The sequence below is a fragment of the Podarcis gaigeae genome (assembly GCF_964106915.1).
Source record: "Podarcis gaigeae genome assembly, chromosome: 7".
In the NCBI taxonomy this organism is placed as follows: Eukaryota; Metazoa; Chordata; class Lepidosauria; order Squamata; family Lacertidae; genus Podarcis; species Podarcis gaigeae.
The window spans coordinates 85317581-85335928 of NC_139683.1; the positions used below are offsets into that span (position 1 = coordinate 85317581).

Below are 18348 nucleotides of genomic sequence, written 5' to 3' on the forward strand. Positions count from 1 at the left end.
GGGGTCACGAAGAGTCGGACACGACTGAACAACAACAAACCTCGCAGGAGTCACCTGGCAGCGGTGGGTGTGGCCTCCAAATTAGCACACCCAGGGCAGACTCCCTGCAGGTGAGCGGAGGGCGGGGGATGAGCTCTGATTCTCAGGTGACTGACCTGACGGCTTGCGAAGGGGGGCACTTTGCATCTCCAGGGGAAGCCGGGGTGGGAAGGGCCACCCGCATCATGCAACGGCTACGTGGGGGGACATTGGAAGAGCTGTCCAGGCATGCCGGTGGAGAGGCCGTTTGGGGGCGCTTTGCCGAGGGCCCCCTAAAACATGGAAGCCTGTCCCTTTGTGGTCAAAGACAAGAGGCTTGGGCGGATCCCTCCCGGCATAGCAAGGACTCCCAACACAGAAAGCTTTTACTAAATCGCACTATGCAAAATGGCTTGAAGCACACAAATAAAAAAATGCCCACGGAGTAAGGACAGCAACTGTGCTTTGCTTCTGGGTTCCTCCCGTCGGGTGGGTGGGGAGAGGGAAAGGGAAGTGTATTGAAACCCGGAATATTGATCTGAATGGATAATATTCAGTGTTTGAGTTAAAAGTTGTCAATGAACTAGTGGGATCATGTGATCTAATTACTGTACAGTACTTTTTCCCCATAATGCTTATATATATCTGAACAGTGAGGCTTTTGCTGGGTGTGCGTGGGGGGGGTGCATTTTACGGTTTAAAAAGATTTTTGGTTATGTTTCCTTTTAGGGCTTTGATTTCTTGGGGAAAGGGGTTTAAGGATGTGCTGAGCGTTTTGACGGTGCTTTTATTTTTTTTAAGAAACTATTTTCCCCATGGGGAGATGAAATAAATGGCACTTTACATTAAGAAGAAAAAAAAGAAACCCGGAATATCCTTCCGCGCGTAGCATTCACCATGTTCTATCTCTCGCCTTCTCTTCTCCTTTGCCTCCTGCCGGTCTTCGCTTCCGGCGGACAAGGCGGGCGGAAGTGACGTCGTGAGGCGAGCTGCTGAAGGAGGCCGTCGGGATGTTTGTCTGAGGCCGGCGTCGCTCCCGCGGGACGTGGAGGTCGAGCCGGGTGACTCTCGCCTCTTGTTCAGGTGGCTCTTAAGGAGTTGTCTTTCGCTCCAGCCGCTTAGACGCATCTTCTTCCCTCAGCCGCTTCCCATCCCGACTGCTCTTCTTCAGGGCTCCGGCTTTATTCAGCTGCGAAAGCGACCGTGGTGACTACAACTCCCATCATCCCTAGCTAGCAGGACTCATGGTCAGGGATGATGGGACTTGTAGTCCGAAAACAGCTGGAGACCCAGGTTTGGGGGGGAAACGGGTTATCTCTGATACTAATGGCGCTTCCTTCTCAGGAAATGTGCCTCAGAGAGAATTGTCAGTGCAGCTAAAAAGACATGATAGTAGTTGGAGAGCCCAATACATTTTAGGATTAAATTGTGCCCCTCTTGCTGGTAAAATGCAATTATTTCTTGAATATGTCATACTTTGCTGCACTTCACTGTTACCTCAAAATCTGCTATCTGAAGCATATTTGATCTATCACCCTGACAGTAGTAGTGGCAGACCCGATGACAGCACGCAGCAAATAACCAAAGCTTTTTATATTTATCTAATAGGAAAATTATGGGAAAGTAGAAGCATTTCTCAATGAAACATCTTCTGGAGTCAGCCTTCTGTAAATACTGTCTTGCAGTATGATGTCATTTCTCTGCATTAACAGAAAATGTTGGAGAATTCCAATGTTGTTGAGAGGAATGTTGAACCAGGAAGGATTCAGGTTTAGATCCCTTGCTGCTTCGTGCGCTCTCTATGGGAAGAAGAAAACAACCATCCGGTATGAAAACATTGACCAAGAAAAATACAGAGATTTGATCAACTACCTCACATCCTATAAAGACAGTTCTCAAAGACCTGAATTGGTATTTGAAGAAGATAACATGCTAAATGGACCAGAAAGGAAATATAAGAACTCAGACCAGGAGGATGAACCAAAAGTTTGTAGGAACTGGAGTCCTCTAATGAATCCCAATAAGAGCTCTTTGCCTCAAGAAACTGTTCCGGGACCGCCTTTGCAAATCAGGTTGCAAAGGAAAAACTTGGCTAGTGTGACAGCTGTTCTACAACAGACCATGCCTGTAGAGCAAGCTTTTTATCTGGAGAAGTGGAAACAGCGGATGATTCTAGAACTTGGGATAGAGGGTTTTGCCGAATACACTAAAAGTAAGCAATGACTAAATGCATTGATTTTATATATATATATATATGGGAACATCCATGGGTGGGTTGATTGAAATCACCAGGGGAAAAGGGGGTGAATTAATCAATGATTCCATGTTCTGAGTTTAGTAAGAATCAGCAATGTAATCTAGTAAAAATCACCACTGCCTTTCCCCTACCCCTCTGCTGCTGGAGGCCTTGACTGCTTTTACTAATGCACACATCAGTAAGTTTAATCTGTCAGTCAAATCAGTGTCAGAAATGGAACCTCATTTTGCTCAATGACACCCACTCTGTATTTTCTTTCTGTGCTTTGCTATCAAATCTGTGAGCTCTTTCTACCGGGATAAAGTGCCGTTGTTTCAAGACAGCACTTCACACACATCCCCTTCCCTCCCCTTTTCCAACTGTGCAAGCCCATCTGTTTGAACCCCCATCCTAACAGCATAAATATAACACACCCAGAAAGGTTTCTGTTGTTGTTGCAAGAACTTTACATTAAGGTCACATAGGACAGGTGCGGCTTAAAAACCTTTCCAGCCGCAGATACTGCATCAGATACAAGCTAAACAAGGGATGAAATTTAAGGGTCACAGCATGCTCACAAATTTGGTTCATTTACCATCTAAAATCAGTCAAGCATGCAGCTGTCGCAAAGTGATTGTTCAAAGAAGTTTGCAGCTCCAGCTTAAGCTGCAGCTGTGACTCAGCTTAAGTGGAGTGGAGTTCAGTAGCAAAAGGAGTCCAGTTACTAGGCAGAGTTTCCAGCAATGTCAGCTTCAAGAAAAGCACCAGTGAGAGGAGCTGGGAACTGAGAGTGGCTTTATTTTCAAGCCACCCTTGTCTAGCACCGTTGTTGTTTGACAAGTGATTTGGGTGGGGTGACACAGCAGACTACAGGTGCCTGTTTTCACTTGTAACGCTAGGTCATAGCTAATGTTAGTAAGCCAGCAACAAACCATGGCTTATTTTCATGAACAAACCATTGTTAGCAAACCATAGTTAAGGGACATAATGTGCAATCCAGGTAAAAGGCACCCATTATAGACTTTATTAGTTTTCAGCAGCTGAATGGCTCAGTAGAAATTGGTGCAGGTTGGAACCATTATTGGTGAAGCCACATCAAACTGGACCCTTGACATCAAAAAATGGCCAAAGTCATACTAGAGTCACATTTTGGACCACCATCTTGATTAAAAATGGTGGCTGGTGATCAACTTTGATGAAAACTGCTGTGACCACTTTGGGAACCCTTGTGCAGAGTTTGGCAATGATATCTTGAGAGCTGTCTGAACACACAGAGAACCAATGCTAAGGGAGTAGAAGGGACTTTTCTTCAGGAGTCTACTGTTAATCAGGTCATTCTTGGCACTAGAATGCTAAGTTGCTTAGGTTGTTTACAAATTATTGAGGGTCAGGTGCCTTGGGTCTTGGATTATGAAGCATTTTCCCTACGAGTCCTAATTTAATAAGATGTTAAGTGAGAGTCCTTGAATGTGCATTACAGCATATACTGCCCTTCTCTTGACACCCCAAGTTGTCTTCCCCTATTTTTGTTTTTATTACTTTCATACTCTGTATAGTGGACAAATTCTCAAGCCATCAAAATATATAGTAGATGAATATGAACATGCTACTGTTCAGTCACAACAGTTCATACATTGATCTGCAAGTCATCAAGTTCCGATAAATCAGGTTATGAAATAATATATATGTTCAATATATGTGTGAAATGGTCTGCAGCATTAACCTTGCAAAGCCAAAATTTGAATAATTACTTGGTATAATTATTTTTTCTTGTTTTGCAGATATCTTTCAACAAGGTAAATTATTCCATGCAGCCATGGAAGCTTTACTTTTAGCTGAAGAAATCTCTGTGGAGCAGGAAGAAGACACCAATGTATCTGGCTACATAAGAAGTGTGCAGCATGTGCTACAACATGTTACTGGAGTGAGAGTCCTTGAAAGTGCGGTACAGCATGAGACCCTTCATTACCAAGGCCTAGTGGATTGTGTGGCAGAATATCGGTGAGTGGCTAACTTTGCATAATACTGTACGTGAACGCTCAAATGCTTTAAAGTAATTTTGACTTGGGCATATGATTTGCTTTCCCATTGAAACCAATGGGACAAAAGTGTCTAACTTCAGGTGCCTTATGCCCTAAATGTTTAAAACTATCTAGATTTATACCTGCCCTATGCTGCAAACTGAAACACAGGAGACCGTATCCCATTCATCCTCTCCCAAACTCTGGGAGTTGAGTCAAGAGTGAAGCCAAGGTAGCTTGCCCAAAGTGACTCAATTAGGTCATCCTTTCCCCTAATAATAAATTGGGTGGCTTTGTGCTTACTAGACCAGCAAAACAGGCCACTTAGAGAAAAAGAGTAGGAGGATTCTGCATAGTCATTGCCACCTAGCTTTTGTACCACCTTTGCATATATTTATTTCATGCATTAAATTGTTTGTGCTTTTTTAAAAAGGTATAATAACCAAGTACAGTGGTACTTATAGTTATGAACTTAATTCATTCTGGAGGTCCGTTCTTAACCTGAAACTGTTCTTAACTAGAGGCCTCTTGGGGCCTCTTGCTGCCACTGCGCTGCTGGCACACGATTTCCGTTCTCATCCTGGGGCAAAGTTCTCAACGAGGTAACTCTTCCAGGTTAGCGGAGTTTGTAACCTGAAGTGTTCGTAACCTGAGGCGTTTGTAACTCAAGGTACCACTGTAGTAGATTGATAGATTTTACATTTTTAAATTTTACTGCTGTAAAGCTACCTACTATTTGCTGCCATGGCAGCAAAGCTGCAGTACAAGCACCTTTTAAAAAAAATTTATTAAAACGCACACATAACAAATACATTAAATCTGATTTCTCTTCAGATTGTGTACAAGCACTCTTCAGGGGTACTCTGTCCACAATTCTTCACTCTTGAAGGACCCTACATTCCTTAGTCCCTTCATCAGATGAAGTGACTATCAGGAGAGAGACTCCAGAGAGCTTTGGCACATCTAAATTGCCACCTCTGTTGAAGTAACAAAACAGGAGGAGAAGGAGCTGCCTCTGCCTCAGGTAGCTGAGTGGCTTCCACAAGCTCTGCAGCCTGACAGCAGCACAAGTCTCCACTCTTCACCTGGGCCCTGGGATGGGCTCTCTTATGTTGTGCTGATTTTAGAAGCACTTGTGTCAGCAATGAGAAACTTCGCTGATGAATTTATACAACCGGAAGCAGCCTCAACTCACTGGGAGCTGGAGAAGAGGGGTTGTCCAACAGGGAGCCTCTTGCTCAGTGTGGTGTTGGACAAGCCCTCACCCCCCTCCCTCAGCGAGGAGGGTCTGCAAAAAGCACAAGCATTTTGGCTGGCTGATTCATAACTGTGTTTTCTTTTTACGCTTGGGCACACAGTGGGAAATTATGTGCAATTGAATGGAAGACATCAGGGAAAGCGAAACCATTTCTTCGGAATACGTTTGACAATCCACTCCAGCTTGCAGCATACATAGGAGCCATTAACCACGATGCCAATTACAACTTTCAGGTCAGTAAACTGGGCACCTGCTGAGTAGCATGACAATTCAAATAAGTTTTTGCACTTGCTGCCTCTTATTTCCACATGCTCATTCTGGAGGTGAATCTGTTTTATCCTATGACATTCCAGAAAAATAAGGACAGTGAAGGGTGGGGCAGGGGAAAAGGTGTTGTTCCTATACCTTGGGTGAGTTGGGGCAAAGTAGTTTGTTTGCTTAGTTTCTGTAAGGGCATGGGGTAAGAGAGGCCTCTTCCTGCCCTCCTCCAGAAGGAAACCAGGTAAGTTGCCTAAGTAAGGACTGAGCTAATAGAAAAAGCTTCCTCCACCCACAGAGACTTGTACCACTCACTTGCCCAATCCACACTGTAGTGTTAGCTCTGTGTGCATGTCTAACAAATTCATTCTGTAGAAAGAGAAAGAGTTATAGAACAAAAAAGTCACTTTGCTGAGCATTTCGCTTGCATAACTTCTGCTGAACTTGCTTTGTTCCTCAGGTTGACTGTGGTCTCCTTGTGGTCGCCTACAAAGATGGTTCTCCTGCACATGCACATTACATAGACTCTGAGCTATGCTGTCAGTACTGGAACAAGTGGCTGCTTCGCCTGGAAGAATATAAAGAGAAAGACTTTGCAATTGTGTGACCCTTTTTAAATTTAAGCCCCTTTAAGGCAGATTCGCTTTTTTTACTTTGAAGCAAATGGAGGAACTAAACGCTACCAGGAAAACACAGTGGGTGGTATTAAGCTAAGAGTTGCTCATTCTGGCAGCCGTGGTTGCATACAGAATTTCCCTTCTGATTAATTCTGCCTAGCTGAGTTCAATGGACTGCCTGGGCCTCTGATGCAGGGAGCACAGCTGTGCTTTCTCCCTCTGACCAGTCATTGTCATCCCACCCCCAGTCCCCTAGGGGGTTCCCCAGCTGCCGCCTCCCACCACTCTTTTGCATCCATGACAGGTGATTAACAACTCCCATAATGGTGAAGAGATCTTATGCTGGGTTTACTGTAAAAGAAAAGGGAGGGTGGAATTATTATTGACACGAAAACCAGTCGTCCCTGGGGTCAGGACTGCTCCTGCTGTAAAGGGATTCCACTGTAATTTCCATTGCGTGAAAAGTTTATGATGTGAATCATATTCCAAGCAGCAGATTAAATTTGAAATTGCACAAACGCTGACCGCCTTGCTCCAAACGGTTGAGGTGCTATTTTGAGGTGACCTGACTACAAACAATATATTCCAGGAAGACATTGCCTGAATGAAAAATGGTTTGCATAGATGGATTACATTGTGTTCCCAGGACATAGCTCTGATTCAATAGCTAATTTATTATTATTATTATTATTATTATTATTATTATTATTATTATTATTATTTATTATTTATATCCTGCCCATCTGGCTGGGTTTCCCCAGCCACTCTGGGTGGCTTCCAACAGAACACTAAAATACAATAACCTATTAAACATTCAAAGCTTCCCTAAACAGGGCTGCCTTCAGATGTCTTCTAAAAGTTTGATAGTTATTTTTCTCTTTGACATCTGGTTGGAGTGCGTTCAACAGGGCGGGTGCCACTACCGAGAAGGCCCTCTACCTGGTTCCCTGTAACTTGCCTTCTTGCAGCGAGGGAACCACCAGAAGGCCCTCGACCCTGGACCTCAGTTTCCGGGCAGAACGATGGAGGTGGAGATGCTCCTTCAGGTATACTGGACTGAGGCCATTTAGGACTTTAAAGGTCAGCACCAACTCTTTGAATTGTGTTCGGAAACGTCCTGGGAGCCAGTGTAGGTCTTTCAAGACCGGTGTTATATGGTTATATAGCTGTGTGGAAATCCACACTTAAATCTATTGCTAATTTGGGTTCCATTCCAAAGCTAGCCAAGAGCCATCTGAGGATACAGTTGAGGTCCTGCTCTACCAGAAGAGAGGGAAGTCTGATGCAGGGAGGGGCCTTAAGCCACTCCATCCCACCCCAGTAAGCCTATGGAAAGCTCCACAGCTATACGATGTTCTGCTGGTGTGGGAGCTGGGCATTGGACATACACTGCCATGACTGAGGATCCCAGGCACCTAAGCCCTTTTGTTCCCTGACATGCCCCCAGAAGCACCTCTGACACCAGCCCTTTAGTTAGCATAGCTCAGTTCTCTTCCCACTAAGCACAATAGGAGCTGGGTGGGCACCACAGAGGGAGCGCCACCACAGGCTTGGACACAAAACATGCTTTCAAATAGAGTCATAAATAACTTTATTGGAATATTTCATGGCAGACTTTGGTTTTTTGGTGGGGAGGGGGAATACAAATGAATGTTATTGTGTTATTGACAAATATATTTTATTTGAATTCTAGGCCAGTTACCTGTATTCAAATTAAATAGTTATTTTGGTCAAATACGTCATAGCCGTAGGTAACTGTTTCTTTATCAAAGGCACGTATTAGATGTCTGTACAAAGGCTGAGAGAGAACGAAGCACAATTCAGATTGTGCTATGTACTGTACTATATTCGCCCCATACTGGGGAGATTTTATTCATGTTCAGAAATTAAGTACCTAGACAGTTTGATCAGACCAGGTTGAGTGCTGTCTTCCTTTTGATTTCAGTTCTGGTCAGGGTTGCATTGTCTCCTAGAGTTCAGAGAATAGGGAGCTTAAAGGATGGCGCTTTGCAGCTTGGTAGGTAAATCCTACAAGGTTACAAGCAGAGTTTAGTGACATCAAATGTAGGCTGAAGACAGCACCTGACAGGTCAAGGGAAGATTCTGATCTAATGGGCCTGTGTGTACTAACAGCGAGAATAGTTTAAAACTCGTAAGCCAAACAGATGCTAGCTTGCCTGCCCAAAAGATTTCAGTCTTCCCTTCCTCTAGAGATTTCAACAGGGCCACTAAAACCCTGAAACGGTTTGTCAGACCATGACACTTGGCAAGCCGACTTCAGACAATTGTAAACTTCCAACTCATTTGGCCACTACAATGCAGTGCAGTATTACTGTTGCTCCCCAGTCTCTTCTGGGCTCATCTCCATTGGAGAGGTCGGTTTGTTTTGCAAAACAGCTGCAAGTTTTTTGGATGTTTTCTTCAGAAGAGCACTTCCAGGATGAATATTACTGATGTGCATGTACAAGTCCTCTTGGGTTGGGCCTGTGTAGCCACAATCTTCACAGACATACAGTTTATCTCTTCGTTGTTTGTAGGCATATTGCTGCTGCACTCCGTGGATCTTTTTAAGGTGTGATTCCAGGGAACAGCGCTGGGTAAAGGCTTTGTTGCAGATCTCGCATTTGTAAGGGCGAATTCCTGCAATGTAATTTTTAGGAACTTTAAGGAACATTCTAAAAATAATCCCCTGCATTTAACTCCACTACATACATTTACAGATTTGATCACTGCAAACTGTAGCTGATGATGTTTATCGTTGCTATGTATATGTTTTAATTCTTTGGGGGAAAGGGCTAAATGTGGTACAGGTCACAAAATTAATATTTCTGCAGAACTCAAAAATTTGCTTCTATCCTTTATAGCTGAAAATATATGTTTGAAAATACTTATAAGGGAGAAACTGGGTAATATTTATAATAGTTGCACCAGACTTCAGTGTCTTGCATAGCTTCTTTTCCCTCCCCAAAGCTGTCAAAACTAGAGGGGAAATCTAGAAATTAGTTTTAAAATGCACGATTAATTATATAAAATTGGGGAAAAAATATGAACGTTTGGGGGGGAAAGTGTGCTGGGGAGCTCAAGATTAACAGTGAGGTATTTTCATTAGCTGAACGCTGCCTTTTAATTTGAAATGAACACAAAACAGAATGCACAACAGCAGTGTTAGTATTTGCTGCTCCTTTTCAGAGGAATACAGTAGGCTTGCAACTTGTGCTAGGGTTATGTTCTGGGGGATTGCTTGTAAAGCCAAAATCGTGTATTATCAGAACGACCCTGGATAGTGTCCCAGTGCCAGTGGCGTAGCGTGGGGGGTGCAGGGGGGGCCGTCCGCACCAGGCGCAACACCTGGGGGTTAGGGTTAGGGGCGCAAATCCACGGGTTAGGGGGCGCAAATTACTTGCCTTGCCCCGGGTGCTGACAACCCACGCTACGCCACTGCCCAGTGCAACTACCCCTGCTTCCCTGAAGGCAGCAAGCCTTGCTCTCCAGCTTGCTTACCGGGCTCTGGAGGCTCTTAGAACTCATGTTAAACCGTCCCAGAACCCAGAAGAGCTTTTTAGCGCCCTGCCTTGTGTGTGTCTAATTGGTGCAATTTCAGCCACCTGGCCACCAGGCGCATAAAGCTGTGATTGCACAGCTTAAACGTGTTCAAGCTGCAAGTTGCCTGTTAGCAACCGTAGATGAGCAGGGGTGGAGAAAGAGGCCATGACCAGCGGTATTGCCACAGTCCAGTGGAGTAAAATCACTAGAGAAGGGTGCAGAGCAGGGCCAGCAAGAGCGTGTGGCCTGGGCAGATTTCCACAGTTGGACACTGAGGTCTTGGGGTCCACACTTGTGCCCTGGCCCTGAAGTCCCCCACTCCTTTTGAACCAGAAGCTACTTGGTGTGTTCATATGCAAAAAGCAAATGGGCTTATCTGTTTTATCATTGAGATTTCTAAGCTACTCTGGGAACTTTTCTCTCCCCCCCCCCCGAAGAGTAGAAGAAAAATGCTTTAAATCAATACACAAACAGTCAATAGAGCAAACCTTCCTATGGACATTGCGAAGGAATGGAAAGTGCACCTCATTTCTTACCTGTGTGTGTCCTTACGTGTCTTTTCAGATCAAAAGTATCATTGAATCCTTTCCCACAGAAGGTGCACATGTGCCTCTTCACTTGACTGTGACACTTGGTGTGGCGGTTCAGCATGCGCTGCAGGCGAAATCCTTTGCCGCATAGCTCACAGTTGTACAACAAGGCCTCTCCACAAGTGCCAGTCGTGAACTAAGAGAGGAAAATAAAACAGGGTCTTAAGAGTCACAGGTCCTAACTGAGGAGCTGGGAAGGTCCCTCAGAGAACTAAAGTATGTCCTGGAACAAGCCTGCAGAACTTTAGGTCTGCCAATCTGCAACTGACAAACTGTGCCTGCCCATTGCCTTATTTCCTTGGGATAATGATATATAGATATTTAAAAATATAAAATTTAAACATAATTCCTTATCAGACAACTTTTGTGATCCCCTTCTGCTCCTCTCCTGGAATGTTAACTCACATTATTTCTTATTTCTCACAAGTTTAGTGTGGATGATAACATTGAGGTAGGGATATGGAGGCCAGATCCTTACTGCCAGGGGCATGAAAAAGCAGTATCCCAGTATTACTCCCTGGACCCAGTACTACTCCCTGGGTGGAGACGCTTCTTCAGGTATACTGGGCCGAGCCAGTTTAGGGCTTTAAAGGTCAGCACCAACACTTTGAATTGTGCTCGGAAAAGTATAGTGGTACCTCAGGTTAAGAAATTCATTCTGGAGGTCTGTTCTTAACCTGAAACTGTTCTTAACCTGAAGCACCACTATAGCTAATGGGGCCTCCTGCTGCCACTGCGCCACCACTGCACAATTTCTGTTCTCACCCTGAAGCAAAGTTCTTAACCCGAGGTAATATTTCTGGGTTAGCAGAGTCTGTAACCTGAAGCATATGTAACCTGAAGTGTATGTAACCCAAGGTACCACTGTACTGGGAGCCAATGTAGGTCTTTCAAGACTGGTGTTATGTGGTCTCGGCGGCCGCTCCCAGTCACCAGTCTAGCTGCTGCATTCTGGATGAGTTGTAGTTTCCAGGTCACCTTCAAAGGTAGCCCCACATAGAGTGCATTGCAGTAGTCCAAGCGAGAGATAACCAGAGCATGCACCACTCTGGTGAGGGAGTCCACGGGTAGATAGTGTGTCAGCCTGCGTACCAGATGGAGCTGGTAAACAGCTGTCCTGGACACAGAATTGACCTGCGCTTCCATGGACAGCTGCGAATCCAAAATGACTCCCAGGCTGCGCACCTGGTCCTTCAGGGGCACAGTTACCCCATTCAGGACCAGGGAGTCCTCCACACCAGCCCGCCTCCTGTCCCCTGACCACCTGTGACCTTCATTCAGTCTGTACCTTGATTTTGGATCTGACTGTGGGTCGGTTCACTGCTGAGTCCAGAAGTGCCTCCTCTGGTGTGGATTCAGGAGCCGAGGTGTTGGCAGCCTCTGTGTCCCTGCTGCTGCTGCTGCTGCTGCTCTCTAAGCTGCAGCTATCTTCACTGCGATAGTTGAGAAGGGCATGCTTCACCTCTCCTGGAGATTGAGCACACGGTTAAATGACAGAAACAGGGAGTATTCATATGCATAATAATTTTTGCATCATACTCCTGGAATTACTCACTTATTTGATAGGGCCTGATCTGTTTCACATACTTGGGATACAGAACAATCAGCTAATCATTATGCATCACACCTGACTTTAAAAAGCCAGTTTCAGTCTGTGTGTTAGATTCCCAGAGTTTGAAGCAGGAACTACTGCCCTCCTCCTGACATTGTTTTCCCACACCAGCCTCATCCTCTGATATCTGCATAGCACAGTTGTCTGCAAAATACCTCCTACACCTGAGCAGCTTGTCTGGGCTCCTTTATTTAAAAACACCGCCAGGAGACTGGATAACAACACCATAAGGTTGTCATAAGCTTCTGTAGAATCATATGGAATCAGGTTACAAAAAAGGAGATTCCGACTACATCAAGAAGAACTTTCTGAGGGCAAGAGCTATTCGACAGTGGAATGGTCTCCCTTGGGAGGTGGTGGACTCCTTCCTTGGAGGCTTTTAAGCAGAGGTTGGATGGCCATCTGCCATGGATGCTTTAGCTGACATCCCTGCATTGCAAGGGGTTGGACTAGAGGAAGAATCGCTTCCAACTCTACGATTTCCCATGTCTCTCTCCTGACAGAGGTCATCACCAGGGCCGTCTTACCCATAGGTGCTAGGGGTGCAGGGCAGCCGGGTGGTGGGCTCTTAGGGGCACCAGGCCGAGAGTCCAGGGCCCGAAAGTGGAGTCCGGGGAAGAGCCTGTCCGTCGGTTGGAGCGCCACAGTGGGCTCTTCTGCTGCGGGCAGCTCTGCACCCCGAGTTTGGGGGTGACTGAGCCAGTGAGACACTGAGGCAGCCAGCCGGTTCTACCCTCCTGCGTGCCTGGGACTGGGCAACCTGCAGGAGAGGCCAGGCGGATCTTTGCACCCCGGCACCGCATACGCTACCCTATCGTAAGCTACCCACACATGATACCCTATCATATAGGGTGACCAAAGCAGTTTCTGTGCCAAAACCAGGCCTAAACCCCGATTGAAATGGATATTGAAAATCAGTTTCCTCCAAGAGTGCCTGGATCTGGTCTGCAACCACCCAATTAATAACCTTGCCCAAGAATGGGAGAATAGCAGTTGTAGTTCCTTATATGTTCTGAGTCCAGTGAGGGTTTCTTAAGGAGTGGCTTTACCACTGCTTCCTTCAAACAGGCAGAGACCAGCCCCGTGTCGTAGGGAGGCATTGCTCACCTCTCTGGCCTTGGAAGAGAAGAACAAAGGCCCCTGATGCAAAGGCTGTGATGTGGGCACAGTTCAAGCAGACTTTGCCCATTTTCGCTCATGCTGCCAATAATATCAAAGAGGCCTCTGCAGTTGTTCCATGTGTGATGATCACCCCCAGCTCTGGCACTGAAATCTCTCAGCAGGAATAGGTGTTTGGAGGCTGGGACTTTCCTGATAGTCTGGTCTACTTTCTCCTAGAACTGGTCCTTGGTCTGTATGCCAACGCACACAGTGGCAGCATGGATGCTCAAGGTGTTGACCAACCCGGAGGTGGCTGAGAGACGGAGGGAAAGCAGGTGTTCTGATCCCTCGCTGGGTGGTTCTGTCACAAACAGAAGGGAGTCCCTCACTGTGAGGCTTATGTGGGGAATACATGGTTCTTCCGGATGCCCTCCTTGGCAGAAAAAACGTGTCCTTCTCTCGGAGGCTGCCATTCCAAGCGAGCCTGGTCTCCTGTAAAATGTTGACGTTGAATGTTTTCAGCTCATGGTCAATGATGGTTGTCTTCCATGAGTCACAACCTGCAGCAGGTCACTGGACGCATGGTCCTGATGTTCCAGCTTAGTAAGTGCAGGAGGGTTTGTTTATTTTCTTTGTTGCCTGATGCTGTGGTTCAGCCCACTTGCCGGGTGATACTTTGGGTTCCAAACATTCACCGAAGAAGGTGGACAGTGCCAGATTGGCACTTTATTGACTGAGGGCTGCCTGGCCTCAGGTGAGCAGTAGCTGACCAGTTCGATGCAATTATCTTTCCCACCAATGAAGGCAACCCAAAGATCTTGTACCTTACACCAGTCAGGTTGAGCTTATATCTTATAACTGCCTCCCATGTTGTTTGTGCTGCATTCGCAACACTAAAGTGACCTCTCCAGGCCGCAAACCTGGGCAATATATGTGGAGGTCCTGGGCTGCCCAGATGAGAAGACCCCCCTTTTGCCCTCACTGATGTGGTCCAAAGAAAAGCAAAACATTTGGCACCAGCTTGGCTGCAGGAATTGCCAGAAGGAGACATATAAGGCACCATCCAACTGCCTTAGGGACTCCACTGCAGATTTGTGTAGGGTTTACTCCTTGGCCTTCTTTCAAAGATATCCTGCAAGGCAGTGGATACTAATTATTCCTCAGAACTTACTCTGAAGCCTTTCTCATGAATGAGTATAGCCGCAAAGGAGTAGAGGTTTAAGATCATAGTTTTCTTTCTCTTTGGTGGGCTACCTTCCTAGGTTAATGAGCCCCATCTGCCCCTCATTTCCCCAACAGCAAGTGCAAAAAACCTCCGTCCCGACTGATGTCAAATGTGGATGGTCCTTACCCAAGAGATGTTGTTTGCAGATGATGCAGCCTTGACAGCACATTCAGAGGAAGACCTACCATTTTGCCCCAAGCTTGCAGGGCATTCAGTCGGCCTTACTGTCAGCCTGATGAAACATCATGCGTCAGGATGTCACCAGCACTAAACACATCCGCACTGGTGACCACACACGAGGCAGTAGATGATTTTGTCTACCTGGTTTCCACCATAACCAGAAACCTCTCCATTGATGCTAAGCTGGACAAGCGTACTGGCAAGGCAGTTATGGCAATGGCCGTAAGGGTATGGGAGAATGGGATGCTAATGTCCAACGCCAAGATGAAAGTCTCCCAGGCGTGTGTGTTGAGCAGGCTGCTTTATGGAAGTGAATTGAGGGTAACTAACAACCGTCAGAAGTGACACTTCAACGCCTTCCACATGCGCTGTTTTGGGAAGATTCTGGGCTGGGCAGTTTCAAACGAAGATGTGCTCTTCCAAGACTACATTCCTAGCATGTTTGCACTTCTGTCTCAGTGATGGCTTGGTCAAGAACATAGAATGGAAGGTGGCAGGATCCTCAAGCATGTGCTGGTTTAAGGCACCAGAACCATTGGCAAGGCAGGCAACATCAACTCCACCATGTGGGAATCCCTTGCAGGCAATCACAATGCCTTCAGACAGGCAGGCCTGTATCCCCAGCAGTGACCACAGGTAGAATGACCGTTAAGAGCAGAGGTGCTGGGTTGCTCCCAAGATTGGTGCGCACTGTGTACATGTGAATCATGCACATGACACAGGAGGTGAGTGTTCGGCCACTGGACCTGCGTTGTTCAACATGCACAGGGATGCCTGAAGACTGAGGAGGCCCAACCTCCTTAAAACAAATATTGAGGGGGCCGAGGAGCCTTTGGCCCCCTAGAGCTGGTAGACGTGGCTAGGGAGAGAAACACCCTGGTGTGCACCTGTAGCAGTTGATGTCTTCATGCTTGTAACTGAAATGGAGAATTCTCCTCATCTACAGTTAATGGCAATGCTCTGGAATGGGGGTGGAGTAACTTGAGTTGAAAGTTACTGAAAGTGAAATAGTGATCTTCGGAATGAGGGCCATTCACTCTCCTCTTCTCGTGATCCCCACCGCGCAGCCCACCTGGAGCGCGGGGCTGCTGCCTTCGGGGGCCAGGAGCTCCCCGGGGGCGGCGCGGCAAACAATGGCGCTCCCTCCCGAGGCCTGTTTGATCTCAGGGCGGGTCCCGGGGCCGCCCGGCGCCTCGCCCGCCGCAACCGGGAGCGCTCGGCCCGCAGCCGAGCGCAAAGGTCACCGCGCTGCGCCTCGAGCGCCCCCCGCCGCCCGCTCCGGACGAGGCAAGTGCGCCCCGGGCGAGGCGGCGCCGCCGCCGCAGCTCGCGCGTCGTCGTGACACGTGTTTGGTTTGCCCTTTCAGGAAAGGCAGCCTTCGAATCGCGTGTGCGAGACTAGCAGCCCTCCCGCGCGGCTCTTCTCCGCGGCCCTTGTGAAAAGCCAGCGAGGGCCGCTCGGTCTCTCTCTGGTCGTGTGAAAGCGTGACACGCGGTCCCTTCCCGGCCGAGAGCCGCCGCCGAAGCCCCGCCCCTGACCTCAGGACCCCCGAGACCGCAATCCGCCGAAAGGGCGGCTCAAAGCGGGAGCCAAACAATGTTTGCTTCGGAGTGAGTTCACTTCTGAGTATACACGGTTCGGATGGGGCTGCGATCCGATTCGCGTTAACTTGGCCAGAAGGAAGCCTCGTGGAAATCGGCGGCGGGGCAGCATTTATGAGCAGCCCTGCGGAGACTGGCTGCCACGGGACTCCCGTCCCGTCCCGCCTGCTCCTAAGCGTGTCTACTCAGAAGTAACTCCTATTGACTTCGGTACGGCTCGCTCCCGGGGAAAGGAGGTTGGGGCTGCAGCCCAAAACGTTATAACTTCTCCTGCGGAAACCGATTTCAGATCCGCCAGGGCTTAGCCGCAGAAACTTTTCAATGCCGGACTCGGCGCTAACGTCTACGAGGTGATAGCAAAGGTGCATCGAAGCATACGCAGAGTTCCCTTCTCTTCTCTGCAGGTCGCTTGGGTCCCCTGCGGCCAGGATTCAGAGCCGGTCTCAATCCGGCTTCCAAGCTGTTTGGGGCAACTGCTGCCTCCTGGAGAAGAGCCTAACCGGTTTGGGGGCGGCGGGAGGAGCCCGGCTGAGGCCGAGGTGCGGTGGGGGGGGCCGGCCAGGTGTGCTGCTTCCTCCGCCTTACCTGGGACATAAGTGTCGGCCCTCTCTTCGTCGGGCAGCTCGTCCCAGCTGCGACTGGCCGGCAGCGGGTTCCTCCTCTTCACCAGAAATACTCTGGGCATGATGAGATCCGCGATTTCACCTTTCCTCCTGGCCGTTCCGTTTTCTGGGAACTCCGCCCTTCCCTGGGGTTCCAGGTGAGGCGCGCTGGCAAGGGGTCGCGGCTTCTGCTGGCGCCCCCCGGCCCGATCCCCCTCCTCCAGGAGAGCAAGAGACCCCACGCCGGAGCCGGAGGTGCCCCCCTTCACCCCCACCCCCTTTCCAAAGGTATCTGAGCGAAGGCACCACCAGGAAACTTGGAGGGAGCATGCGTGCTGCAAACATAACGGTGTCAACAAGCCTCTCTACCTGTCCGACCGGTTGGAGCAGATCTCCTTTGTTCCAGCCCTTCCTTAGGCATGAATGTTTGCAAAGAATGTAACGTCTGAAAATGAGGAGGGGGGATTCCTAGGACCGTAGACTTCCCTCCCCAGGTCATTTCTGTCACCAGCAAGAGCAAACACCCCCCTTTCCTGACAGCAGCCGAGACCCCCCAACCACCCAGATGGAGCCTTGGGGTTGCATTCTTGTGTCTCCAAGGTCCTGGAAGCCGATTTGGGCGCTGAGCTGCTCTCCCCTTGGGGCTCTAAATGTGTATCTGGTTGCCATGTACAAACACACCAGCTAATTTCATATTAATATAATGAATTCTTCTGCGGGACATGCAAGAATTTCCCTCTAGCTAGGTTTTGTGTGTGTGTGGACATGCAGTGCACCCATGGGAAGTAACTACAGGCTGACATTCAAAGCCAAGCAGCTCCAGGCACTTATATTAAGTTATTTTTTTGCTTTCTGCTTTGCATGCAGTCATCTTCAGAGGCCTCTCTCTCCTCTGAGTTTGGTGATGAACATGCCTCCAAGCACTGCAAGGGGTAGGGCAAGGGTGCTTCTCCAACATGTAAGCGTGAGAATGTCTAGATGAAACACGACAGCCTACGTTTTAATGTGTATTAAAAAAATAATAATGGATGGAGCTGCCTGCTATGTACATTAAGGACTCTGCTGTGTGTTTTATGTAGAGCTCCAAAGCAAATACTGTAGAGTATAGGCCGCTTCTCACTAGAACCAAAAGAAGGAAAAATTACCCCTGGTTAATAAGGCAACAACATAAGATAAACAAATCAAGGGTAAGAAACTTAAATGAACTTTATATCTATATACACAAAATCTAATGGCTGTGATGCCCATAAATAAATAAAAAAATACATAAAAAGAGTTGAATCTTATTATTAAAAAAGGCACAGAAAGGCAATAAAACAAAAATCCAAAAAAGTGAGTACCAAATATCTAAAACCTATAATACAATAACTGGGATGTATAGATCCATAAACAAAAAATGAATATAAGACGTGTGTCAATCACTGAACAAAGTGACAGGTACTCTATATCCCTTTTCACCAGAAGTCCCGCCTTTTTATAGGAAAGG

General features: G+C 47.5%; 2 protein-coding genes across 2 annotated transcripts; one reads left to right on the forward strand and one right to left on the reverse strand.

Moving 5' to 3' along the window:
- Positions 1-979: 979 nt before the first annotated feature.
- MGME1 (mitochondrial genome maintenance exonuclease 1) lies at positions 980-9252 on the forward strand. The gene is made up of 5 exons (XM_083748480.1): positions 980-1101; positions 1627-2230; positions 4036-4255; positions 5634-5766; positions 6252-9252. The coding sequence occupies exons 2-5, from the start codon at positions 1705-1707 to the stop codon at positions 6396-6398; spliced, it is 1026 nt and encodes a 341-aa protein (XP_083604606.1). The 5' UTR covers positions 980-1101; positions 1627-1704; the 3' UTR covers positions 6399-9252.
- On the reverse strand, positions 7983-17222 carry OVOL2 (ovo like zinc finger 2). The gene is given in 5 exon segments (XM_083748479.1): positions 7983-9048; positions 10488-10677; positions 11830-12008; positions 16846-17156; positions 17158-17222. Coding segments are annotated over 5 exon segments (1041 nt in total). The 5' UTR covers positions 17208-17222; the 3' UTR covers positions 7983-8737.
- Between the last annotated feature and the right edge of the window lie 1126 nt (positions 17223-18348).